Here is a 27,850-nt window from a genome sequence, read left to right on the forward strand (position 1 = left end):
AGGTAATGACCAGCATTACGATATTGGATTCTATTATGAAACACGGCTGTATCGTAATGACCCGTATTGTAATGAGATTTCATACATCATTACAGCACGGGGGGCAGACTACCTACCTAGTTTTCGTTAATGCAGGTCATTCTCAATGGTTCTTGAACACATGATAGTGGATTTAATATATGGATATAGATAAAATATTGTATGCAACTGTACGTAATTAGGCCTTAAACACTCATGTGACCCTATTATGAAACTCGGCTAGGCGTCGTTTCATAAACCCACACTCGTATTTTAAGGGCCCCTATTACGATACAGTTGCAAAAAATACTATAACAGTATAAAGTTTAAAAATAAGCAAGTAAACTTACCCAACTTTACTAGAGATTACTCCGTAGTTCTCGACTCACAATGCGAGGGATATGAAGTCGGCTCCGTGCTACACCGCGTACTGAGCCGATTCGAAAATGACACAGGACTGACCCCACCAGTTGCTCTTCGATTCATTATATACAAACAACCTTTAATTAGCTAAATACTTATTTAAATTTTTCGTATAAAATCAAGCATAGTAACTTACTAATTAAATATCAATTAAGAAGTGATCAAGTGCGTCAGAGCACGCGAGTATGGGTTCCGTAATGACATGAAGTACAGTTGAGGAAACTGAATCACGCACCAGGATGGAATCTTTTCATAACCAATTTCGCTTGATTTCTTTGGCAGATGTATTTTTTTTATTCGACTGGATGGCAAACGAGCAAGTGGGTCTCCTGATGGTAAGAGATCACCACCGCCCATAGACACCTGCAACACCAGGGGGATAGCAGATGCGTTGCCAACCTAGAGGCCAAAGATGGGATACTCAAGTGCCAGTAATATCACCGGCTGTTTTACTCTCCACGCCGAAACACAACAGTGCAAGCACTGCTGCTTCACGGCAGGATTAGCGAGCAAGATGGTGGTAGCAATCCGGGCGGACCTTGCACAAGGTCCTACCACCTGCAAATGTATGGGATGTCAACGACATTAGCAGTACAAAGGTTCCACTCTCACCCTATACTACGAAGTGCAAAATTCGAAATTCGTATCTTACCGTCCCGCTCACGCTTATATTAATTAACACGAGAGTGAGAGGGACGGTACGATACGAACTTCGATTTTCAAATATCGTAGTAGCCCCCTTGGTTCGTGAATTAGTTTCCTTGACTGTAGGTACAATCATCAAAAGTGCCTCAGGGTATTTAGTAAAACTTTGTTGGCGTGATTGGCACTCCCATACCAAATTACAACTTTCTAGTTTAAGGCGAAATAGCATTTAAAATTTACCACGACTTTTACGGTGAAGGAAAACATCGTGAGGAAACCTGCACAAGCACAAGCAATTCCCATTGTGTACTTTCCAATCCGCACTGGGCCCTCTCGTTCTTAGAGGAGGCCTGTGCCCAGCAGTGGGGTCGTATATAGGCTGAGATGAAGTAGGTAGGTACCCAAAGGTCTATGAGCTAAGCTGCGACCAAAGACAGGACGAATTGGACAGAAGCACAGTAATGCTATTAGAATTTGCTACGGATCCCTAAAAACACGTGTTTAACATATATGTTAAGTACCTATATATGTTTATCATATTAGTTACCTAGTAGGTACATACGCAAACACAATCTTTGCTTACTTTGGATTAGGTCATATGTTGTTAATTGTCCTGTAATATGTATTATTCACAATTATTAATCAAGGAAATAATTAATATTATTAATGGCAACATAATACATGATTCATTCTAAATATTAAATCGCGGCCAAGAGCATAGCAAATTTACGCTCGATTTTTAATCAAAATTTGCACTTAAAGTTGAATATTTTGCAAAAAAATCACTGAATCGAACAATCGTTTTTGCAACCCATAATGCTTTAAAAAACCTATCCAACGATACCCCATACTACATGGTTGGATGAGAAAAAAAAAAACACCCCCACATTACGTCTATGGGAGGTAACTAGTAAAAAAAAATGTTTTTCTTAATTATTTATTGTACCATTTTCTCGTCATAGTTTACATATATATTTGTGCAATATTTACAGCTTTCTATAAAGCCGCGGACGGACAGACAGACATGGCGAAACTTAAGGGTTCCGTTTTTGCCATTTGGCTACGGAACCCTAAAAACGTGTTTCGTATTATGACGTTGGTGCCGGCCGTTGGTGGATTGGTATTTTCAATTATATATGATCGATCTGACTTGTTATCATTAAGGCACTAATTATTAATTAAGTAATTATTAATTTAATTTGTCATTGTAACACCCAGAAGGTATATATGTAACTAACTATAATTTCTTATCATCATCATCATCATCCCAGCCTATTACGTCCCACTGCTGGGCACAGGCCTCCTTCTCAAATGAAATATTTTTTGTGGTTTGTTAGACTAACATCTGGTAGAATTGTGTACTGTTGTGTAGCTCTGAGAGCTCTGGTTGAGTTCGAAACGCGTCAGTGTAGTGTGGTGGGTTTGTGTGTGTTTTTAGTGTGGGAGGTGAAGGAACTGCATGAACACGCATATCTTGCATAAACGTAGCTATCATAAGGTCGCGGTGGGGCAATAGTAATTATTTTTTCACACCTCTCCTTCAGAAAAGTAACTTTTTCCTCCCTGACGAGAGGGAGCGAAGATGCAACTTTCTGTTAAGGCTTTTCTAAGTGTTTTATTGGCAAATGCCATTTTTTGAAGTTGATAATTGTAAAGCCCCGCCATTTTCTATGCTGGTTGTTTTTTAATTATATTAGATATTTTTTTTTTCAAGTTTCTTTAATGCTCGGTGTGAAAAGTTGTATGAGCCACTCGGGAGCAAAATTATTTTCATCTTGGGCGTTAACACTTGAATCCCTCATTACGCTCAGGATTCTATTGTAGAATCCTTCGCTACGTTCTGGATTCAATGTACGCCCTCGCCGTAAATATACCATTTTGCTCCCTTGTGACACAAATAACTATAGTTCATTTCCATTATGTTAGCGCTAATATCGCGAGACCTGTTTGACATCTCTGGTGGAAACGCATACATTTAGAGTTGGAATAATGCTCATTTCGAGGCTTAAAAACTCGAACCCTTAAGACTCCAGAGTTATTAAAGACTCTACTATATTTGATTGAGTCGTTAAGCCTCGAGAGCCTCGAAATGAGCGTATGTCACAAACCTACATACATTAGCAAACTATTTAGTATTATTTTTAGCAAAAGCATTTCCTGTCAAATATTTACACGTCAAAAGCAAAAGCAAAATTTCGAAACTCTTTTGCCTAAAAGCACCATTTTATAAATTGGAACCCACTATGGACTGCAGTTCGTAAGGCTTGAAAGACTGTTTGGATGCCATGGAAAGTGAGCCTAACATGCAGGAGGAATTGAACGAAAGATGCATCCGGTACATGAGGTGCGGGTTGCTGAATGTCATCCAACACATAGGTAAGACTATGGGTCTACGCTAGCTGCCGTTTGCACGAAGCGGGTGGCCACCTGTTGAACAACAGTACGAGCAGCGCTAATGAACTGATCACACGTACGAGTAGAGTGGCGAGAGAGTGTCCCTCGGCCGAGTGCTGCGGTTCGTGTGTACTAAGTGACAAGTAGGTACTTGGCCTAGTACTCGGCCGAGCAAAATGGCGAGCGAAGCCACTCGGCCCTGGTTTGTTACCAGGCCCGAGTGCCCACCCCGCAACTCCTCTCAGCATACCTCGCACCGACTCGCTCGCCACTCGGCCGGTATAAACTCGTTCACCCGCCACTCGCCAGTCAGTAGCGTCATCGTAGCGAGCGACTGCGCAACCGCGTATTGGCCACTGTCACCAGGAAAATCAAAAATGCGTGTAAACCTTTTTTTTTATTCGACTGGATGGCAAACGAGCAAGTGGTCTCGAGATGGTAAGAGATCACCACCGCCATAAAACATCTACAACACCAGGGGTTTTGCAGATGCGTTGCCAACCTAGAGGGCTGAGATGGGATACCTCAAGTGCTAGTAATTTCACCGGCTGTCTTACTCTCCACGCCGAAACAAAACAGTGCAAGCACTGCTGCTTCACGGCAGGATTAGCGAGCAAGATGGTGGTAGCAATCCGGGGGACCTTGCACAAGGTCAATTGCACTACTCGCTGCCACGCATTAGCCCTTCATAGCCCTTCCTACTCTGCAAGCTACGTCCAATGTAGCCATTGGCTATGCCTCGAAGTTTTTTCTCTGCACTAGATGGCGTCACGTGTTATTCTGGCCGAGTACCAATGAGGGGCTATCGTTTTTTTGACTAAATGGCGCATTGCGCGTGGAGGTTTTAAGTATGGCTTTCAAAGTCTGTTATTACGGGCGTGAAAACAAAGTTTAGATTAAAATCATATTTAATACACTTTAAAAACCGTATCATAAAAATATCGAGCATGCCACAGTGTTGCATAGTCCCCGTTTTATTCGGAAAAAAGGGGAGGAAAAAGGTTTCCGAAAGACAAAACTGTCTCAAAACACAGACATTCATTGCCCCGGAACGCATATTTGCCATAATAAATTTCAGATATTGCAAATATTCACAAAATTATTCTAATTCTAAATAACCCGCGTAGCTCACCCAAAAACTATGAGATTTGACATTTCGGAGACCTCACGCTACACTAGCGCTCTAGTGGCGAATTCATACGCGATAGCCCTCATTGGCTGTCTCGCCATGCTACTCGGTACGTGTGATCAGGGCATAACTGCGCGCGTCGCGTGCATAGGATTGTACCTGCACCCGCGACAGCTAGCGTGGGCGCTAATCTGATTCATCATCATCATCATCCCAGCCTATATACGTCCCACTGTTGGGCACAGGCCTCCTCTCAGAACAAGAGGGCTTGGGCCATAGTTCCCACGCGGGCCCAGTGCGGATTGGGAACTTCACACGCACCATTGAATTGCTTCGCAGGTTTGTGCAGGTTTCCTCACGATGTTTTCCTTCACCGCATAGCTCGTGGTAAATTTCAAATGTAATTCCGCACATGAATTTCGAAAAACTCAGAGGTGCGAGCCGGGGTTTGAACCCACGACCCTCTGTTTGAGAGGCGATAGGTCAAACCACTAGGCCACCACGGCTCTCGAGATTAAGATTGCAAACCATCAACTACAATACAATACAATACAATTACTTTACTGTACACCACAAATACTAAGCGATACAGAAACGGGTATACAGAGAGAACATTACAAGATAAGCAACAGGCGGCGTTATCGCTTAACGCACTTGGCACCAGTGACACGTCTGTGACTTTAGTTCTTACTCCTATGCCAGTGACACGTATTTGTGACTGCTGTGGGATATGCGAAGGCATAGCGTAAGAGCTTAGTCGATATCTACATAGCCCTTACGCTATGCCAGCCTTTAGGAGGTACGTATTTTGACCAGCATGCGTGTCACCGGCGCATAGGAGAAAGAATTTTTGGTCACACACGTTGTGTTACTGGCACAGGAATGTGTTACATCTCGGCATAGAAGTGACTGATGTGGATCGTTGCCGGGCCGAACGTGTTAAGAGCGATCTCTTCAAGGCCACATTTTTAAAAGACAGAAGTATGGACTAGATTACGGCAAGCGGTGCATTATAGCAGCCTACCACAATATTAAAACTCAACTAAAACCAACTACAGGTAGTGGCACCAGAGTTGAGGTCACGCACAGAACATGTCATACAATGACAACGAGATTTTGACATTCAAGAAAGAAAGAAAGGTTTATTTTGGCTCCAAAAGTACCACCTAAAACTAAGACTAGAACTAGCACTAAAACTATGTTACTTGGTGACACGGCAGGATACCAAAAAGGGTCTCCACTCAGCATGTGTTGCCGCACATTATGTGCAGTAACGCTGATTTTCTCATTCATTCTCCTTTTATGCAATCAGTTCATGCAGTGTGTGATTCACTTCTCTCGTCAATACCATCAATACCACCATCTACTGACGCATTCATCTTAAACCCGCCAGATATTTACGGCAAGACCCAATCTTCGTACGCCGAACCCAGGCGGTCTAGACGCGCTCCACCGACAAGCGTTGCCATGAACTCTTGCCCACGCCTGGTCGGCCTAGGATCCCTATACCAGGGCCCTAGCAAAATGTCCTTAGAGACGAGACTGAGTAAGATGTCCACGACCACCAAGACGTCCAGCCTGTATCCAGGTCATGATATCCTGTCCAGGCGAAGGAGGTTGCAGCAGGGAAAGGAATTGGTCTGCAACGCTGTTGTGCCCAGGAGTTAGAAATTTCAAAAAGTGTTGGAATAAATTATGGAAATTCTGTGTGTTTTTCTGAATACGATATTTGAGATACACAATAGAGCGTGGGACGTCCACCAACGGGTTAGTATCGTTTCGTCTAAAAAGCAAATAAGCAATGAGGGCTATCGCGTGTGAATTCGCCGCTAGAGGCGCTAGTGTAGCGTGAGGTCTCCGAAATGTCAAATCTCATAGTTTTTGGGTGAGCTACGCGGGTTTATTTATAGTTAGAATAATTTTGTGAATATTTTGCATTACCTGAAATTAATTATGGCAATTATGCGTTACGGGGCAATGAATGTCTGTGTTTTGAGACAGTTTTGTCTTTCGGAAACTTTTGTCCTCCTTTTTTCCGAACAAAACGGGACTACGCAACACTGGTTGCTCGATATTTTTATGGTACGGTTTTAAGGTGTATTAAATATGATTTTAATCTAAACTTTGTTTTCAGACCTGTAATAACAGACTTTTAAAGCCACACTTAAAATCCTCACGCAACAGTGCGGCCATCTAGAAAGACAAAAAACGATAGCCCTCATTGGTCTAAGAAGCAACTGGCCTAAGTAAATTCTTTGACTTAGTCGGCGGAGCTTAACTTCGCGGAGCACCTATTCCGCTTGGCTGAAGCAGCGTTTCCACCAGAGATGTGGGATGAATATCTTTTTCAATAACCAATAGAAACGCTTCATTAACCTCGCCTCGCTCCGCTCAGCTGTTTCCACCAGAGATGTGCTGTGCAAGGATGTGTAAATGAAGAGTTTCTATTGGTTAATGAAAAACACATCCCTCGCACATTATTGGTGGAATAACACTGCATGAGGCGCGAACTAACCTAACCTTTTTCAAGTTTTCGACAAAAACAGGGTTAGGACAATTTACTTAAGACGACCAACCAGATGGCCTAGTGGTTAGAGAACCTGACTACAAAGCTTGAGGTCCTGGGTTCGATTCCCGTGCCGGGGCAGATATTTGTATGAAAAATACGAATGTTTGTTCTCGGGTCTTGGGTGTTTAATATGTATTTAAGTATGTATCTATCTATATAATTATATTTATCCGTTGCTTAGTACCCATAACACAAGCTTTGCTAAGCTTACTTTGGGACTAGGTCAATTGGTGTGAATTTTCCCGTGATATTTATTTATTTGCTACTTAGACCAAATGCGGTATTGCCTATCGTTTCTAACGCGCACGATCGCAATCAAATGACAGTTTATGAGTTTCACTTGACATTATATCGTCTGCGGGGAGCCACAGCATGCTATGTCGAACGAGTTTCCACCAATGAAGTTGAGCCTTAAATGAATATAGATAGGACATTATTTAGGAGCTGGAACAACTTAAACAGCGATGGACTTATGTAAATTTATTAAAGATCTCCTCCATACATCTACATATATCTTAGTGTAAGTATTGCTACTGTGTAGAGAATTTGGTTCACGCAGCCACACCGTCCTGGCCGTCATCATCTGTAAAGAAAAAGCATTTTAATAAATGTTTGTATAATAATAGTACATTGTGTCTTAAGGGCGGTAAATAAGGAATTACGAACGAGAGGCTTTAATGAGTCGATGTTTGTAATTCTAGTACCGCCCGTGCGACGTACAATGTTTTTCATCACATTTGCGAGTAAAATTTTATATTTCTAAAGGAAAAAATATAATTGTTCCAAATATTGGCGATATCTTAGGCTGCGCCCTCTTGGCATGCGTGTGGGCCAGCGCGCGCAGCACCATCAGTACGGGCATTGACTCATTTACCGACCTTGGGCTTCATGACAAGAAAATTAGTACGCGCAATGACTCATTTACCGACCACGGGTTTCATGACAAGCACATTAAGGTCGAGGGTTTTATTTGGGGGGTTGCAACCAAGGTAGCCTGCATGTTACGACACTGTTTACGAGCAAGTGCGATGAAAAAATAATATACTTCCATTTCCATGGCTAGCCCTCCATTCTTCAACTAATTTATAATATGAGAATTTTTAGTACTTACAGATTTGTGAAATGTATAGTTTAAGAATCTTTGTTTGTCAAGTAATTTGAGATATTTTATTTAGCAAATGATAGTAAACCGTTTCGTGCGTGTCCCATATATGGGTCACTGTGGTACAATATTCGGACCCCGCGTGTATCACATGTAGGTCCCGCGTGTAAACCATGTGGGTCCTAAGTAAACCTAGGGCTCTTTATGGCTAGATTGAATAGGCTGTTACTGTTACTGAACCAGTGAGATACACCTTTGGCTTCACTGCACTTTTCATCAGGTGAAATAGTGGTCAATCATGGGTCTGTTTTATGTAAAAAAAGTGTTCCAAATGCGGGTCTCGCGTGTAACACGTGTGTGTCACGATGTTAGTACAAGCGAACCCAGCGTGTACCACATGTGGGTCCCGCGTGCTCCACATGTAGGTCCCACGTGTATCGCATGTGGACCTCGTGCTCCACATATGGGTCCCTCGTGCACCACACTTGGGTCACGCACCTTTGTCGTCCGTGTCCATGGGCTCGGGCGCGTCGCTGTAGGCGGGCGCTAGCGGGGACACGACGACGCCGTCCCAGACGGTGATCTCGCCGGAGATGTCTTTGCCGCCCTCGAAGGCCTGCAGCCCGAGGACGTAGCGGTGCCCGCCGCGGGCCACCACACGGAGGAGGCTGGGAAATAAATATATGGTTATTTATTTGTTAGTAGGTTGCCAAAGTTCCCTCATTTTGAGAGGAAGCTTAGATCAGAAGCTAGTTGAAGTGGCAATAGGCAGGCTACATAGCACGGAGAACAGATGGCAGTTGGGGCTGAAAGCGCGGCGTAGGACGTCCACCAACGAGATGGACGGATGACTTGGTTAAAGCAGCGGGTGAATGCATGCCGCTTTCGGCTGAAGCGAAAGCCGTTCTTTGGGGGAGCCCTATGTCCAATGGTAAATAGACCAGAAATTAATGAATGAGTGTGAGACAGTGTGAGAGCCTGTGCCATCGTAGCGTGTGTGTGTAGTGATGCCTAACGCAGTGTGTCCGTGTACACACGCAGATGCTGTGTGTGCGTAATGACTTTTATACTGTAGTTTTTAAGTATTTTATTTGTAATTATTTTATTAAAAAAAATTGTGCCAAGTATCTTGCGGCGCATTCTTCTTGGCAATGATGGTCTTTCCGAAATCGTTAGTAGTACCCCTGCCGCAGTGTGTGTAGTGACGCCTACCGCAGTGTATACGAGTGTGTAGTGAACTAGTGACCCCTGCCGCAGTGTGTGTGTAGTGACCCCTACCGCAGTGTATACGAGTGTGTAGTGACCCCTGCCGCAGTGTGTGTGTAGTGACGCCTACCGCAGTGTATACGAGTGTGTAGTGACCCCTGCCGCAGTGTGTGTGTAGTGACGCCTACCGCAGTGTATACGAGTGTGTAGTGACCCCTGCCGCAGTGTGTGTGTAGTGACGCCTACCGCAGTGTATACGAGTGTGTAGTGACCCCTGCCGCAGTGTGTGTGTAGTGACGCCTACCGCAGTGTATACGAGTGTGTAGTGACCCCTGCCGCAGTGTGTGTGTGTGTAGTGACCCCTACCGCAGTGTATACGAGTGTGTAGTGACCCCTGCCGCAGTGTGTGTGTAGTGACGCCTACCGCAGTGTATACGAGTGTGTAGTGACCCCTGCCGCAGTGTGTGTGTAGTGACGCCTACCGCAGTGTATACGAGTGTGTAGTGCCCCTGCCGCAGTGTGTGTGTAGTGACCCCTACCGCAGTGTATACGAGTGTGTAGTGACCCCTGCCGCAGTGTGTGTGTAGTGACGCCTACCGCAGTGTATACGAGTGTGTAGTGACCCCTGCCGCAGTGTGTGTGTAGTGACGCCTACCGCAGTGTATACGAGTGTGTAGTGACCCCTGCCGCAGTGTGTGTGTAGTGACCCCTACCGCAGTGTATACGAGTGTGTAGTGACCCCTGCCGCAGTGTGTGTGTAGTGACGCCTACCGCAGTGTATACGAGTGTGTAGTGACCCCTGCCGCAGTGTGTGTGTAGTGACGCCTACCGCAGTGTATACGAGTGTGTAGTGACCCCTGCCGCAGTGTGTGTGTAGTGACGCCTACCGCAGTGTATACGAGTGTGTAGTGACCCCTGCCGCAGTGTGTGTGTAGTGACCCCTACCGCAGTGTATACGAGTGTGTAGTGACCCCTGCCGCAGTGTGTGTGTAGTGACCCCTACCGCAGTGTGTGTGTGTGTAGTGACGCCTACCGCAGTGTATACGAGTGTGTAGTGACCCCTGCCGCAGTGTGTGTGTAGTGACCCCTGCCGCAGTGTGTGTGTAGTGACCCCTGCCGCAGTGTGTGTGTGTGTAGTGACCCCTACCGCAGTGTATACGAGTGTGTAGTGACCCCTGCCGCAGTGTGTGTGTAGTGACCCCTACCGCAGTGTGTGTGTAGTGACCCCTGCCGCAGTGTGTGTGTGTGTAGTGACCCCTACCGCAGTGTATACGAGTGTGTAGTGACCCCTGCCGCAGTGTGTGTGTAGTGACCCTGCCGCAGTGTGTGTGTAGTGACCCCTGCCGCAGTGTGTGTGTGTGTAGTGTCGCCTACCGCAGTGTATACGAGTGTGTAGTGACCCTGCCGCAGTGTGTGTGTAGTGACCCTGCCGCAGTGTGTGTGTAGTGACCCCTGCCGCAGTGTGTGTGTGTGTAGTGACGCCTACCGCAGTGTATACGAGTGTGTAGTGACCCCTGCCGCAGTGTGTGTGTAGTGACGCCTACCGCAGTGTATACGAGTGTGTAGTGACCCCTGCCGCAGTGTGTGTGTAGTGACCCCTGCCGCAGTGTGTGTGTAGTGACGCCTGGCGCAGTGTGCGTGTCTATAGTGCCGCCCCGCCCCGCCTGGCGCGGTGTGTGTGTGTGTGTGTGTACTCACGTCTGTGCGGTGGCGGCGGCGTTGTCCTGCGCGGCGAGGTCGAGCGCGGTGTGCGCGCGCGCATGCGCGGCCTCGCAGGGGTCGGCGAGCCCCGCGCAGCCCGGCAGGAACAGCCCGCCCGCCACCAGCGACAGCGCGCGTCTGACAACAGACACACATACTATTAAAACATTGTTCGACAACTGGATAGTCAAGTGAGAGAACCTGACTACGTAGCTAGAGGCCGCTTGTAGACGTCCATTGTTTGCACCATCGATCTTTTTTTTTTTACCAGACTTGCGGTGTTGTATGGCTTACAATGAATGTGTGTACATGCACCGGACGCTTGTCCGGTGACTTAGCCATACAATATTCCATTGTCCGGTGAAACAACAAACATCTACAAGCGGCCTGAGGCCTAGGGTTCAATCCCCGACCGGGGCAGATATTTGTATGAATAATAATTGCTCTCGGGTCTTGACGTTTAAATACGTATTTTAGTATATATTTATCTATATAAGTACGAGTATGTTTATCCGTTGCCTAGTATCCATAGTACAATCTTTGCTTAGTTTGGAACTAGGTCAATCGATGTCAATGAGGGCTATCGCGTGTGAATTCGCCGCTAGAGGCGCTAGTGTAGCGTGAGGTCTCCGAAATGTCAAATCTCATAGTTTTTGGGTGAGCTACGCGGGTTTATTTATAATAAGAATAATTTTGTGAATATTTTGCATTACCTGAAATTAATTATGGCAATTATGCGTTACGGGGCAATGAATGTCTGTGTTTTGAGACAGTTTTGTCTTTCGGAAACTTTAATCCTCCCTTTTTTTCGTGGTTGCTCGATATTTTAATCGTATGGTTTTAAGGTGTATTAAATATGATTTTAATCTAAACTTTGTTTTCACGTAATAACAGACTTTGAAAGCCACACTTAAGAACCTCACGCAGCAGTGGCGCTATCTAGAAAGACAAAAAACGATAGCCCTCATTGTCCCGTTTGAACCGTCTCGGGGCCCCCTTCAGGTGTAGTGTTACCTGAAGGCGGCTGCGATGGGCAGCGCCTGCCGCTGAGGATTGTTCATGATGCAGTGGTGCGCCAGCAGATCGATCATCCACGGCGTCAGCGGCTCCAGACCAGAGTGCCGCGCGCACATGTCGCGGAGCAGACGGATCAGCACCTGGTCATGGATATATTGCATAAGACAACTGTTACTGCCCAAACCCTTGAATATAATAAAACATTAAATAACCCGACTGACAAAACTGAAAGGAAGGAAATAAGTCTAGTGGTCTAGAACTCTGTTAAATAGCTAATTTAAAGTTCAACAGTCGGGACCCATTACTAAGAGTTTTTGAGCGTCACGATTTAAATGGGTCCCGACTGTTGAACTTTAAATTAGCTACTTAACAGAGTTCTAGACCACTAGACTTATTTCGTTCCTTTTAGTTTTGGCAGTCGGGTTTTTTGATTTTTATAATTAAATGTTTTATTTTACACTTTTTTTGATATTTATGTGAAAACGGTAGATTAAAAGTAGTATAACCTGTATATATTTAGAATTTAATTATTAGCTTTCATTTGATACCCATATTGTTACAATACAAAATATATATATTTTTTCATTCCTCCGCCATATTTTTTTTTACAGACGCCATATTGAAATATTATATAGCCTATGTCACTTCGACAGTTATGACAAATACAATGATACCTCATATGTTAAAATCCGTCTAGCCGTTTAGGCTGCAGCGAGGACCAAAGAAATAGACATACATACCCACATTCATACATACGCTCGAAAAACATAACCCTCCTTCGGGCAGTCGGGTAAAAATACAACAATGACTGTTTTCGCAAACATGCAATGAAATGTTGTTCCGTGTAATGAAACGGTTGATCCAATTTTGATGAAACATGTCTAAACCGCATTCAAATCGGTCCACCCGTTTAAGAGCTACGGTGCCACAGACAGACACACATTGCAGTCAAACTTATAACACCCCTCTTTTTGCGTCGGGAGTTTGCGCGTCAGGTCTATTTACTGGCCAAAATCCATACTTGGTGACATACCTATGTGAAAAAGACAGAAAAAAAAACACTGAAGGGCTGTTTCACCATCCATTGATTAATTTTATTTGACGGTTAAATGTGATGCCGTCAGACAAAACAAACTGAGATGGCTTCACATTTATCCGCCAGTTAAATGGACGGTAAAACCGGGGATTCGTTTGGTACAATTTTAGTTGTCTTACGAATAAAACGTTAATTTCTAGTGCATGTTTGAGAAAAGCCCTATTACTGTAATCTACAATCAAAAAACTTTTTTCTGCAGGCACTTTTTAAGCCCAGTTGTTTTGGATATAAGAGGAGAATGGTTAATTTGAAAATCCAAGAGAATTATCTTTATTTTCAATTCCTTCCTTCATTTCCAAATTCCGTGAGACACCCCGAATTCTAAAAATGTGGGAACTGCTCACATCCCCAAAATCATCTTGTATCGAAATCAACTTCAACTACAATATCTTCGTTCTGTAGCTTACTTAGCTTTAACGACCTACGCTAGCTGCCGCTTGCGCGGGGCGGGTGGCCGCCTGTTATACAACAGTATAAGCAGCTCTAACTGCGCCTGTCGCGTGCATACGATTGTAGCATCGATTTACTATTTTTGCATTTTTTTACGGAGCACTTTGGCATGTTGATCCGATAACGAAGCACGCGTTACTGACAGCGCACCTGTGCTTAGAAGGTGTTTAAGCACAGTTGTAACAAGACACATTTTAAGCGGTTAATGGGGTATCAAGGGTATTCTAAATCGATGGATTGTACCTTGACCCGCGCTAGCTGGCGACTCTAAGGACCGTATCAATCAACCACACACCTTGATGGAGGAGTGGTGCGCGTTCTCTTCGAACCAGCGCGAGTGCCGGATGGCCGCCAAGTGGCTGCTGATCACTTTGTATTCGAGATGCACCTGCAACAAACATGATTCGTCAAAGTCAAAATACACAAACACTTTTTTTTTAAATAGCCTTTATAGTGTCCTACTGCTGGGCAAAGGCCATCCCTTTCTCCTTGCACTCGTCTCTGGCTTCGGCAAAACAAACACTTATTAATGTCAAAAAATTTAACACCTATTCGGAAAATCTCTGTTGAGAAAAACCCTGCAAGAAACTCAGTAAGCTATATATATTTTTTTCAGTAAGCTATACAGTAGATTCGTTATTTAAAGCCACCAGTGCGGCCGCCTGCATTAGTATTCACAGTCATACGGTTAAAAACTGAGCCGTTTTAGCGCATTCACTGCCACTTGACTTCCACAGATGCCACCGACGCACATGTGCGTTCAAAATGTATGAATAATTATGATAGCGGCACTGGGCGAAGTTCCGAAAACGCATATATGCGTCGGTGGTAGTGAATGCGTTAGCCCAGAGGTTCCCAAACTTATTTCGTCTAACACTTTGAAAATCAGTTAATTTGTAGCGCCCCCCATTTTGCTTTCTCCTTAAAAACCTCAATAACATATTAGCCTCGCCTAATGAAGGCACAAAGGTGAAGATTTTTTATGGGCCTCTTACCGCCCGCCTCTAGGCCTCCAGCGCCCACAAAGGGGCGTTATCGCCCACTTTGGGATAGACTGGTTCAGCCGTAGTGCGGCCGGGCCTTATTGTCGAATTTCGCCGCCACATCGCCCCCACTACGCTACGCCGCCGTGTCAAGCGCCGGCGCGTCAGAGTGCACTGACCTCGGGCTCCAGCTTGCGCAGGTTATGGTGCAGCGTGGTGACGAGCACGCGCACGGCGGCCGCGGAGCCCTGCACGGTGAACCCGCGCTCGTGGCACGCACAAGCCACGCCCGCCACGCCCTCGGCCGCCATCAGCTTGTTCAGTTCCTCCGTCACCTGCCAACGCATAAGTTTGGTATAGACCATGGTTTCTCAAAGTGGGGTACGCGACAAGGTTTACGTGATGGTGGCTGCAAGACTGGCAAGATGATTAAAATTGTTTTTGGAGTCTTTTTGTATTTTTTATTTTAACTCCAAATTTGTTACTTATTTGTTGTTGTTTGTTTCAGTTTGTATTTTCGTTGGCAAGACGATTCTAACCTATATTTGTTACCTTTTATTGAAATAAATAATATACATTATATTATAATGATGATTGAAATAAAAATAAACTTAGTTTCTCCAACAGTCAATTTTATTACTTTCTTTGGGGGGGAGGTAGGGGTTCGCTGTCGTCTAGAAACTTTAACAGGGGTATGTGGAGCCATAAGTTTGAGAAACCCTGGTATAGACAATATGTATAACTGGCCAGAAAGACCTCCAAGTATTTTTCTCTTTCTTGAAAAAAAATAAAACAGATACAATGGTCAACTTTTTAGTGTACCTCGTTGCCATGGTAAATGTGTCCTAAGTTACTTATTAAAAATATGACTTTATGAGGTACCATCAGCCAAATATGTGGTCTACCACCATTACATTTTTTATTGTTTGCATGTCATAAAACAATAAAGCCAATAGACGTGTCTGTGAACTTGAAAGTTCGGCTTAAGTGACATATTCATTTGATCGGACTTTGTTTAAAAATTGATAGACCACTTATTTGGCTGATGGTACAAAACCAGTTAGTAGTTGTGACAGTTTTAAGGGAATTCCTTCGTGGCTCATCTCCTAAGCGTACTAATGGTATAAATCGCAAACATTTTTCTAACAAAGTGTATCACTGATGTCACCTTGTTTACCGGAGAGAATAATAACACTAAAAACTTGATTGACCCAATTATCTTAGATAATTGTCCTTGCCTGGCTTCTTACCAAATGTCTTGGGGGCTGAAACTTTAGTACTATTACTTATTCTGTGACTGTACCTTGTTGGACAAGCCTTCGACAGCCTCCTTAGTGGGCAGGGTCTTCATTATGACGACAATATCAGCAATATTCTTGCCAGCCATCATAGTGCCTTTCTTGTACGAGCCCACTTGACGAACCTCCTCCAGTTGCTGTAAAAATTAAAGAAAGTATGAGTTGTAAGTAGTGAATTTATGTATTTTTTTAACGTAAAACAATTCAAGGCAGAGTAAGTGATACTGATATAGATATATAATATAGTCTGCAGCTAAATAATCATTTATGGAACCCACCATTTGGTATATCAAAATATTACAGTAAAAAAAAATCCCAGAATGATGAAGAGCCCAAAGTCTGAAAATTGTCATTTTGACTTTGTTTTATGTATAATTTAATGTATGATGATCTGATGCTCCCCTGCGGTTAAGTATCCTGATTTGAGGGTTGTACCTTGTTTTGCCAAACAACTTTTTGTCTAATTTCCGATAAACTAACATTATTTAGCATAATTTCATGTTGTCTAATTTTTATTTGTGTGAAAGTCATTTTGTATAATCATTATTTCACTTAATTTTGTTTTGTATAAGCTCATTTTGTATAATGTTGATTATAAATGCTTTTGTCTTCCTTTCTAAAATGTATCTATAGACACCCATGTCAAAGGTTAAGTGCCTAGCTGATATAAATAAATAAATATCAAGGGACAATTCACACCAATTGACCTAGTCCCAAAGTAATCTTAGCAAAGCTTGTGTTATGGGTACTAAGCAACGGATAAATATAATTATATAGATAAATACATACTTAAATACATATTAAACACCCAAGACCCGAGAACAAACATTCGTATTTTTCATACAAATATCTGCCCCGACACGGTAATCGAACCCGGGACCTCAAGCTTCGTAGTCAGGTTCTCTAACCACTAGGCCATCTGGTCGTCTAAATGTAATCAATCAAATTCATTATATGAATAAAACATATTGTATCATCATCACCTCAGCCTATATTATTAGCTACTTCCTTAACTTAACCTAGGACGGACTATAAATAATAATAATAATAATAAAGCCTTTTATTTCCAAATACTTACAGGAGTTTCTCTACTTATTTTCCTTTATAATTATAATTAGCAAGTTGTTAGTATTGTTAGTAATTCCTTAGTTTATTTATTTGTGTTAGTACTAGTTTCCGTAGATTTGGACCCCTCTCTGGGTGTAGGCCTCCTCCAGCTTGTTCCAAGTCTCCCTATCTTCCGCTTTTTTCAGCCAGTCTCGTCCGGCTGACTCCACTATGTCATCTGTCCATCTTTTATAGGGTCTGCCAACTCTTCTTTTTCCAATGGGACCCTTCCATTTAGTTGTGAGTATTGTCCACCTTTTGTCCTTGTATCGAGCTAAGTATATCGATATAAGACGGACTATAACTATGAGTTAAATTATGGAAAAATCATAAGACACATACACAAGCAGCAAAGTCGCCGGGAGCCACTACCAGGTTGTCGAGCACCGTCTGAAGCTTGGTGACGAGGCTGAGTACTGCAGACTGCTCTGCTGGGGTCGGACACAGCTCCGTGTGCCTTTTGAGGAGTGCCTGGAGTAATAGAGCACATAAATTGGTAATATTTGGCTAAATCTGTATAAATTAATTTATTTTATTGTTACTATAGAATATAGATGCAAGACTTGGTATAGTCAAGGAAGAAAGTGCTTTATCAATTTTAATGACAACTTCAACTTCAACTTTTTGCTTAATGGCAACCGGTCGCTTTAGGTTAGCAACCATTACTGCCAATGACACCTGACAGCAGCAAAGTATAGATGTGTCTGACCGGTTAATAAAGGTTTTTTCTAAACGGGGGTTGTATTTTAGTAGCGAGTTTGTTGTGTACCTGGAATAGACATACACAAAACATAGAGACAGCACAAAACATAGAGACAGTACAAAACGCTTAGACATTACAAAACAGATCAAAGGGAGCGACAGAAGCGAAAAAAAGCACCTATAGTTTATTTTTTCTTTAGTTATATAATTAATTAACATGTTAAGGATTTTCTTGTTGGAGGAGGCATGAAGTAGGAGGTTTTGAGGTTGGTTTAATGACAGTTCCTACTTCAGAAATAAAACAATAAGGGTGATTGTCATATTGACTGTAACTTAGGGACCCCTTACATCCCTGTATTTTTATTATTATTATTTTTTGTATTTTTTTCTTTTATTGTATAATAAGTTTGGAAGTATTGGGGGGAGGTCTTTGCTCAGCAGTGGACAGAATAGGCTAACAATAATAATAATAATATATTGTATAATATAGTTTTTAAGAGTCCGCAGCAAGTAGCGCTCAACTCCGCGTTGAGATCACGCGCTAACGCTTTAAAATGTTGTTGTTTCACCTAGAGTAAGACAGGGCGCTAGAAAGAAAGCAAGAGCGCGCTAGCGGGAAGGCGGAGCTAGAGACATGTCACAGTAACAATATTGCAGTAAAATATCTTCATACAATGGTGAAATTATTGCAGTATCTAAGTAGAATATAACAGTAGAACATCTCCAGACCAAGATTATAATATATACAGCGCGGGAGGGCAGCTACCGGCTAGGATATTATTTGGCGTTCCAAAAACGTAAATGTACATTACACTACACATTACGCTGTAAAACTTTTTTACTGCCCATGGTGAGTACACAATTTTACGTCTTCACCTTGCCAGAAAGTGGGTTTTACCATACGCATAGCGGGCGGTAAAACTCACATTATGGCCAGGTGTGGCGTAATAGTACATTATGTCTTAAGGGCGGTTAATAAGAAATTACGAACGAGAGTATTAGAAGCTCAAAGTCAAAGACTGAGGACTAGGTCGATGTTCATAATTATAGTACCGCCCGTGCGACTTACAATGTTTTCATCACATTTGCGAGTAAAATTGTATATGTGTAAAAGAAAAATATTATTGTTACAAAAATTGCCGATACCGCTGGTGCAGTTCTTGGCAGCGCCAGCTACCAGCCGCCCTCCGCCTCCCGCAGCATGTGCCTGACATGCGTGCACGAGGTCCTCCTGCTAGTCGTGCAGAACCTGCGCGCGCAGCAGTATTAGTACGCGCAACAACTCATAACGCCAAAAAAAGGCCCTTAGGTTTTATTAAGGACTGCAACCAAGTTAGCCTGCAGCTTACGACACTGTTTACGAGCAAGTGTGATGAAATAGTATATTGTACAACAAAAGCATAAAACGAGCAATTTTACCCGAGACGTTCATATAGCCACCCGAGCCACGGCGAGGGTGGATAGAAACGTCGAGGGGAAAATGGGCTCAATGCTAGAGTTTTACACTCTGCTTTTCACTTCGCTTGCGAAGAAATGAAATAGCAATAGTAAAAATAAATGTTCACTTATTTTGTACCTTTTATTTTTCATGCTTTACTATATTAGTTTTATTGATTTATTTTCATCGATTTGATTGATTTTTAGGTGTAAAAAAATAAAAAAATATGTAGAAACTCTTTTGTTTGTGGTTTCACACCTTGATTGCCTTGACCTTAGACGAAGATTCTACTTTATGCACTAGAGCATAAAAAGTTATTGTATGTTGCCTAGATGCAGCATGAACACGCACTTTACGAGCATGAGAAGTGAAATAGTCGATTGTACAACAAGAGCATAAAACGAGCCATTTTACGACGTTTACGATTTTAAGACGTTCGTTCCGGTACGGCGAGGGTGGATAGACACGTCGAGGGAAAAATGGGTTTAATGCTCGAGTTTTACACTGCTTTTTACTTCGATTAATTCGAGGAAATAGCAACAGTGGAAACAATGGTTCACTTACTATGTTTCTTTTATTTTTCATGAATTACTATATACATAATTCTATTTTTTATTTTATTGATTTATTTTGATTGATTTGGTTAATTTTTAGTTTTATATAAATAAATAAAAAAGTTAAAAACTTTCTGTTTGTGGCTGGTTGACACCTGATTAGCTTGGTCTTAGACAAAGATTTTATTTTATGCACTAGAGCATAAAAAGTCATTTTATGTCGCTTAATCTCAGCATAAAAACGAACTTTACGAGCATGAGAAGTGAAAAGTATAATATCTATAGACTACAACATCAACTTGATTGGACACATTGAAGATTGGGTGTATTGAATAAAATAAAAAAAGTCATACAATATTGTGTTTTATTTTTTAATACATACAAGTATGAAAATTCGCTTATTTTTAAGAACTCTCTCGTATCGGTAACTTTCTAGGTAGACGCGGATCTATAATTTCAGGTAGTATGCATTCCATGTAAAATTTTCTCAATTTATTTAATATGCTCTCCCAGAATCCTGTATCCTTTTCGATTTTTTCGAATAATATGCCTTTTGGAGTCCACACCACGAAGATACAGTATCTTTTTTTTGTAATATTTAACTGACCTTGTACTTGATAAAAGTAGTTGTGATTTTGCTTCAGTTTTATTTTCTGAGGATCACTTTCGTCCAACACACAGAAAGTAATTTTTTTCTTTAAAATAGCTTCTGTTGGCGTCATATTTGCCGCCGAAGCTGGGCATTTGATCTCCACAATTGTTTCTTCGTCTATGACTCCGTCGGGACTCGCGCCTAAATACTGGTGTTCCTCGAGGATGTATAACCCACAAGGTGATACTTGCACTCCTAGTGCAGCTTCAGTCTCTTTTAAAGCGATGGGCTCATTCTCATTGCCGTATCTAGTAGCATCGCTACCTTTAAAATTGCTATATAAGAGTGTTTTTATAATATTTTTACACGACGTGGCAGCTCTTCTCTTACATATTTGACCAAACACTGACGCAGTAAGGCGTATTTTTCGTTGTTTGATCCATTCAGGGTTCGTTGCCTGCCCAACGGTATCTTTTTGGATATTTTCAAGTTCTATTTTACTTTTTGAAAAGTCTGCTAAGAGTGCTTGTTTTCTTTTTTCGTAGTGCTCAACTTCCATATCTGGTTCTTTTTCGATATCACCGTAATGTTCATCGGGTCCTGCGATACGTTTTCTTCGTTTTGATTTTTTGTCTTGGCTTGATTTTCTTTTCGCCTTTTCTGCCTGCCTCTTCTCATACTTCTGCGTGTAAGTCCCCAGTTCTTCATTTTTTGTTAATACTTTACTCATGGTTGCTACAAGACTCCCGGTGTTTCTTTTTGTAGCAGCTGCGTAGCAACGGGACTCATAAGATCCACGAAGGGAGTAATTTATTCGTTTGCCTCCTATAAATTTTGCGATTAGTGCATTAAACTGCTCAACAATATTGTTTGTTTGCCCCATAAGGAGACTTTCGGCATTGTTTAAAATAGGACTTATAGCGGTGTATATGTCATACCACAAGCCACAATCTTTCATTTGGCCTATGAAGTTTTCTTCGCCTGGTTTCGGGCCATTACAAAAATATGTTTTGCAGTTGGCATGCTCACCAAAAACGTGGCAAGGCCCGTTTCGTAGGTCTTTTTTTAATTCATTTACTTTCTCAGTAAAAGTTTTCCCTTCCATTTTCGAAGAAAAGTCTATTGCTCCTTTAATTGCCTTTCGTAGTCGCAATATGTTATCATTTAGGCATTTCCTCATGATAATAGGGACAGGTCCTTGTTTATTTTCAGTTTTTTTTGTCAAATTTCTCAATTTAGTGCAATAATTTCGTAATAAATGATTACTGCATTCTATTTTGTGTATAGCAGTGGAGTGGCCATATGGCAATGCTTCGTTTAAAGCACTCATGACACTGCTATCGCCATCACCAATAAGTTTGGTGTATTTCAAGCCATGCATATTTATGCTGCATTTAAAACCTTCTACTACACCGTCGGCTTCCATTGCTGTGGAGCTACCAGACCAGTTTTTAAAACATTTATGTTTCTTGACCTCAATCTTTTTATTACTTGCAACAGCGCATACAGAGCAATAAGAATTCCGTATTCCTAAAAAGAGAACCTTTTTAGTTTCATACCCAATAATGCACGCTACCCCGGATAATGAATTATAATTGCTGGTACGATATGATCTTTTTCCCCACGATGCGTCCGCTACTACTGTGATGTAGGGAACGCCATCAGCGTCTACGTTTCCTTTTTCAATTGCCATTTGTTTTTCTTCGAGTCCTGCCTCAAACATGCTCTTCAAAGAGATATCTTTTAAAACATCCCCAAGCAACAAATTCTCTTTCCCAAATGTTTTCTCCGCTATACATGGCATATCTAAATGAGCGCAAAGCTCATCTAATTGGGAAAAGCCACTACCCGAACATACGACTGCTTGAACAACATTTTTATTAATTTTAGACTCTAGTTTTTCATTATTAAATGCTTCTTTTTTGCCACACATTTTGCATTTGAAAAGAAAAGTTGACTGGAATCCGATTCTCGACTCCTTCACAAAATCCATATCTTTAAAGCTGCAATTAAATGGACTATGATCCACAGCCTTCATTTGTTCAAATAAATATTGAACATTGAAAATTCGTCGACCTGTCATTTTACGTACGACTTCCTCATTGCTATCATGATCAAGTTCAATTTGTAATGATGGTGTCGAGGACGGAGTACTCGGACTCAAATTTCTGAAAGGAAAAAAAAAGTTACGTTATATTTATACCATGCAAGGTTAAATCAGAGTATACGGTGAAATAAAAATATTTGATACTGCATTATGAGGCGTACACTACTACAGAAAACTTCTAACGCCGGTGACGCTATGCAAAAAATACGTTTCGATTTTCGGTGCCATATTGTGCGCGCGACTACATTTTTAATACAAGCTTTTTGCTGACTGTACTTGCATTTTCATCCAAACTACTTTTCCGTACCAAATGTGGAAGAAGTGGGTCAAATTCAACTCGCAAGATTTTACCTGCACATACATTCATAGGTACATACATTGCAACTATTGCAAGGTAAAAGCTTGTAAAAATAATAATAAAAACACCAACCTGCTAAAATTTTGAAATTGAGGCGGAGGATCGGTATTGTTATCACTATCAGACTGCTCACTGGCATGCTCTCCGGTGCCAAGCGTACTGCACATGTAAAAAATACATACATAGTGAAATGACGTCAGTCGCCATTAGTCAAAGTAATAACAGAGACTACCAGAGGTAATACTTCGTTCGTAATACCTTACTTATCGCCCTTAATGAACAATGGGATATTATAGTGCTATGACCTGTATAAGTGAAATAACAGAAGTGCGGTGTACATCGATCAAGATAATAAACTGAAATCATCTTTAATAGCCGTGTCAATATAGGTACGAGTAGGTACTAGTCTCAGTGCAGTTGCAGTCAAGAGCGAAAATAAAACTACAAGTGAAAAACGTAAGTAGCTGTGAAATAAGTTTTTGGTAAAAAAAAAAATCTGTTCAAGCTTTTTTTTTTGCTGACTGTACTTTTTGTCGACTTTACTAGCATTGTTACCTATTAAACTACATCATACGAAATTTCAAGTCGATGCCATTAACCGTTGAAGAATTCCGTCCTGCGGAGACGATCCTGGCCGGACTACCAGGATGTCAGCTACCAGATTATTGTATTGTCACGCAATTCACATAAGTATACCAAATTTCAAGTCAATTCGACCACTGAAACTGAGTCAAATTCAACTCGCAGGATTTGAGCCTCACATACATACATACGAGTACATAGGTACATACATTGCAAGTTAAATAAAAGATTGTAAACTAGTAAAAATAATAATAAAAACACTAACCTGCTTAAATTTAGAGGTTGAGGTGGAGGATCGGTATTGTTATCACTATCAGACTGCTCACTGGCATGCTCTCCGGTGCCAAGCGTACTGCACATGTGAAAAATACATACATGGTGAAATGACGTCAGTCGCCATTAGTCAAAGTAATAACAGAGACTACCAGAGGTAATACTTCGTTCGTAATACCTTACTTACCGCCCTAATACACAATGTGCTATTACAGTGCTATGACCTGTATAAGTGAAATAACAAGTTTGTGTGGTGTACCTACGTCGTACAAAAATAATAAATAAAGGTACGAGTACGAAAATTCATTTTTAATACAAGCTTTTTTGCTGACTGTACTTTTTGTCGACTTTACTAGCATTGTTACCCAAACTACATTTATTTTGTACCTATACCAAAACAAGTCGATAACATTGTAACAGTTGAAGAGTTCCGTCCTTCGGAGACGATTCTGGCCGGACTACCAGGATGTCAGCTACCAGATTATTGTATTGTCACGCAATTTACATAATTATGCAAAATTTCAAGTCAATCCGACTGCTAGAAGTTGGTCGAATGCAAGATTTGATTACAGACAAATATCGGGACAGGTGAAACTAAATAAAAGCTTGTAATAGAGGACAAGGAAGAAAAATCTTACGCTACTGTCCTAGTTATAACTTACCTATTAGGATTAATGTTTTCTTTTTTATGACGAGCCGGTCCTTTTTTTTTCCTACGAGCCGATAACCATAATCTTGTCTTCGATGATCTTTTCACTTCTGGAAACAAGAACATTAATAATTATTTTTTATGGGAGCGCCATAGTTCGCATAGGTACTCTTTTCTCTTTTCTAGTAAAACCATAATTATTTTTTGTCCAAATCATCGTTTGTCAGTATGCGAGCCGATATATGGACCCATTTTTTATAAGTACTTGGTAATATTGACTAAAATGCATCTAGGTAGGTACTTACCCTGTTTATCCATTTTTGTAACATAAAAATGCAAAGTCCATATAAGAAAGCCAAGGTCGTCGAACAGTATGTGCACACACACCACCAGTATCACCAAGAAATATCAAATCCGTTATCAGTCCAAGTCGTAAGTAGTTAGATCGCGTTTATGATACGAAGAGAATTCACCAAAATAATATTACGTAACTCTCGCGCACAGCTGACGAGTCACTACTAACGAGCGACGCACGCACACGCAGGGCCAGCGTAAACCAAGGACAAAGGGCGGCGCGTACCGCCCTCCCCCGTACCGTTCCCCCGCGCTAGAGTGATTCGCTGCAGATTCGCATAAAAAATGTATAGTTTTTTTACTGATTTTCGTAGTTTCGTTCTCATTTGAAAACCACAAAATCATTTCGGAAAAATGCTTTTTCTTATGAAACTACATAGTTTAGTCGATGCCGGAAATAGGTTTTGACTTCAATCTGAACTATATTTTGGCCGTAGTATTTAACCGAACTGCACAGGGTTTTTGGCTCTTAAAATGCAAAACTTGTACTCGTTCTATTTTCTTTGTAATACCATTTCAAGAGTCATAAACTAATTTCAGGCCTAGATATGCCTTATCTCATTGTATTTACAAAAAATCATGATGATGCTACTTGTTATTTTAAAATAAGGACGTAACTACGATTTGTATGGAGAATCAAGCTTGCTGCGGACTCTTAAGTATTTTATTTGTAATTATATTATTATGAAAAATGACTTTCTGCCAAGTTTCTTGCGGTGCATTCTTCTGGGCAATGGTCTTTCCGAAAGCGCTGGTAGTTTAAAAAATGACGTGTAAAAGTGCCCATTGCGGCCTATTTACTGAATAAATCATTTGAATTTGAATTTGACTTGTGAGTGAAAAAAGGCTTACTCGTCTTAAGAGCTACAAATGACATTAAACCTTAGGGTGGTAAACCAATTTCTTGGTTGACTATACATGGACGAATTTTCCGGAATTCCGATAGGATACAGTTCTGCAATAAAGGCGATGTCGCAGACGTAAACTACACTATTCCAGATTGACGTAGGCCACTTTTAATTGTACGAAATTGCAAAGTTGCAGGCGAGTTAGTAAATGAAGGCCATTGATTTGTTAACGATGAAATTAAATATAATTTCACTTATTATTAGTAGGAATAACAATAAAACGATAAAAACTTACCTGTGTGAGAGCAGTATCGTCCGGAGCGGGTTTGCATCTCGGGAACGCGGGTTTCAGCCATCACCAAATCGAAAGGAGGACGTAGCAGCAAAACTCGAGGTCTGTTGAAGGGCGGGCGTCCCATGCCGCCACGGCCCGGCATGCCGCGTCCTCCTCTACCTGTACCGCGCACCATTATTCACAGAAACACGGAAAACAAATGAGAAATCTCAAGGATTCCCTCCACGTAACAAACGCTATACAAATCACACGATAATACTGAAAGTAACAACTTTTAGCTTTAATTACTGTCTCTAGCACATTAACCAACGATCACTTAATCTGTTTCGAATATAATGCGTCTTCAAATGATGATAAACTTATCAGTATTTTAGTTAAAATTCAAAGTAATAGAAACAAGAGACGCGGTTTCCATTGATTGATTGCAGGTTAAGTGGAGTGTTGCATGGTAATAAACCAGACTACCTGATTTAAACAATGAATTATTTTCAATATATACTAAAATTCTATAAAAGTATAAATAAATGTACTTAAAGTAATAAAAAACATTTTATTGTTGCAATTTCTCGTGGTGGATGAAAGAATAATATACTACAGTATGCGGTATCTTTCGGATTTTACCCAAGACAAATGGTTTTTTACTGTGCTGGCAACAACATTTCGAAAGTGCCACCTTAAAAATATAAAATGGCTGCGTTCATGTTTGGCGTTGCTGCGCAGTCAAATTTAATAATTAAAATTCAAACGCAGCTATTTTTGACAGTGACAGCCCAAAATTCGATTGCAAAAATGACGTGGAGTAATAGGTTATGAGTTTGTTGTCGATTAAATTAATTAATTTATAAGCTCATTAGGAAGATACGATAATTAGTGAAACTATAACAATTTAGCATTAATCACCATGATTGAGATAACAGATGTTCAAAGTGAGTACACATCTCTTACAAGTAACTTTAAAATATGCTCACCAACTGCTCTAATTTGTAAAAGAATTTTTACAAGTATTTGTTCATTTAATTAGTTGTATCGATATCTTATCAATTTATAGTATTCTCTGGTACTTATCGAACATAAATAACTGTTAAACCTGGTTATGAATTATCTTTATTTAGGGTATGAAACTCATTACCAGTTTGATGCTTTCTATACAAAATGTTGACTAGGTAATGTAATAATTATACCAATCTTTTGCAATTTGTAAGCTTACTTCATGGCTAATATTATGTTGTTTGTTTGTGTTTTAATTTTCCTTTTCAATGTGCTTGATGATGTAAAAATAATAAAATAAAAAGTTAATGTTAATAAGTAACACAGACCAAATAAATGATTGTTTTTTAAAATAACGCATGTTTTTAATTTTTGTAAATATGTATTTAAACTAAGACCTATTTGTAATAGCATTTAAATTTCAAATTTCTGTATTCTTAACTTTTGGTAAAGATATGGAACACATTTTTTAATTTTTTGTTTGATATTGACAAAAAGACCTTAGTGAAGATTACAGATGGTCAATTCATGTTTCCTGAACTATACCTACTGTTTAGTCCGCGCGGCGACTTAAGATGGCTCAGGGAAACTGGTGGGAGTACAATCGCACACAATTTTTTTTAACAAAATAATATATCAGAAGAATTAAAGAACATAAGTAAATTTTAGGTAGATGTAATTTATATTAAATAATATGACCCGGATAACTCACGTCTTAAATCGAGTTTAGCTCGACATGTTTCGGGCTAATCCGTAGCCCTATCCGTAGTTGTAATGATGATGAAAACGCGGGTAGTTGTGTGCCGGTGTCAGTTTCGTCGGGTAGTCGCGCGAGCAGAGCGGCGGCGCGCAGTGCGCGTGTTGCAGCAGCTGCTGAGTCGCGTTGCTCCGAAGACGAAGGGCTACGGATTAGCCCGAAACATGTCGAGCTAAACTCGATTTAAGACGTGAGTTATCCGGGTCATTATATTTA

General features: G+C 41.1%; 3 protein-coding genes across 3 annotated transcripts in view; 1 reads left to right on the plus strand and 2 right to left on the minus strand.

Annotated features, from left to right (window-relative positions):
• The first annotated feature begins 3,183 nt into the window (after window positions 1–3,183).
• Window positions 3,184–6,314, plus strand: LOC141442883 (uncharacterized). The gene is made up of 2 exons (XM_074108038.1): window positions 3,184–3,462; window positions 6,003–6,314. Exons 1-2 carry the CDS (start codon window positions 3,372–3,374, stop codon window positions 6,275–6,277), a joined length of 366 nt encoding a protein of 121 aa, XP_073964139.1. The 5' UTR covers window positions 3,184–3,371; the 3' UTR covers window positions 6,278–6,314.
• A 1,329-nt stretch (window positions 6,315–7,643) lies between these two features.
• The window catches only part of LOC141442578 (interleukin enhancer-binding factor 2 homolog), a 26,733-nt gene continuing 6,526 nt past the window's right edge, over window positions 7,644–27,850 (minus strand). Inside the window, exons 2-9 of the mRNA XM_074107594.1 lie at window positions 17,481–17,609; window positions 16,037–16,168; window positions 14,913–15,068; window positions 14,046–14,138; window positions 12,202–12,344; window positions 11,185–11,325; window positions 8,779–8,948; window positions 7,644–7,761 (exon numbers count right to left, since the gene is read on the minus strand). Of these exons, the coding sequence (XP_073963695.1) occupies window positions 7,730–7,761; window positions 8,779–8,948; window positions 11,185–11,325; window positions 12,202–12,344; window positions 14,046–14,138; window positions 14,913–15,068; window positions 16,037–16,168; window positions 17,481–17,609 (996 nt within the window). The 3' untranslated portion in view covers window positions 7,644–7,729. The remainder of the gene's footprint in view (window positions 7,762–8,778; window positions 8,949–11,184; window positions 11,326–12,201; window positions 12,345–14,045; window positions 14,139–14,912; window positions 15,069–16,036; window positions 16,169–17,480; window positions 17,610–27,850) is intronic.
• Window positions 20,179–25,404, minus strand: LOC141442892 (uncharacterized). The gene is made up of 5 exons (XM_074108045.1): window positions 24,699–25,404; window positions 24,407–24,503; window positions 23,737–23,823; window positions 22,962–23,048; window positions 20,179–22,592 (listed from the first exon to the last, which is right to left on the minus strand). Exons 1-5 carry the CDS (start codon window positions 24,709–24,711, stop codon window positions 20,237–20,239), a joined length of 2,640 nt encoding a protein of 879 aa, XP_073964146.1. The 5' UTR covers window positions 24,712–25,404; the 3' UTR covers window positions 20,179–20,236.

The sequence above is a fragment of the Choristoneura fumiferana genome, chromosome 26 (genome assembly GCF_025370935.1).
Source record: "Choristoneura fumiferana chromosome 26, NRCan_CFum_1, whole genome shotgun sequence".
In the NCBI taxonomy this organism is placed as follows: Eukaryota; Metazoa; Arthropoda; class Insecta; order Lepidoptera; family Tortricidae; genus Choristoneura; species Choristoneura fumiferana.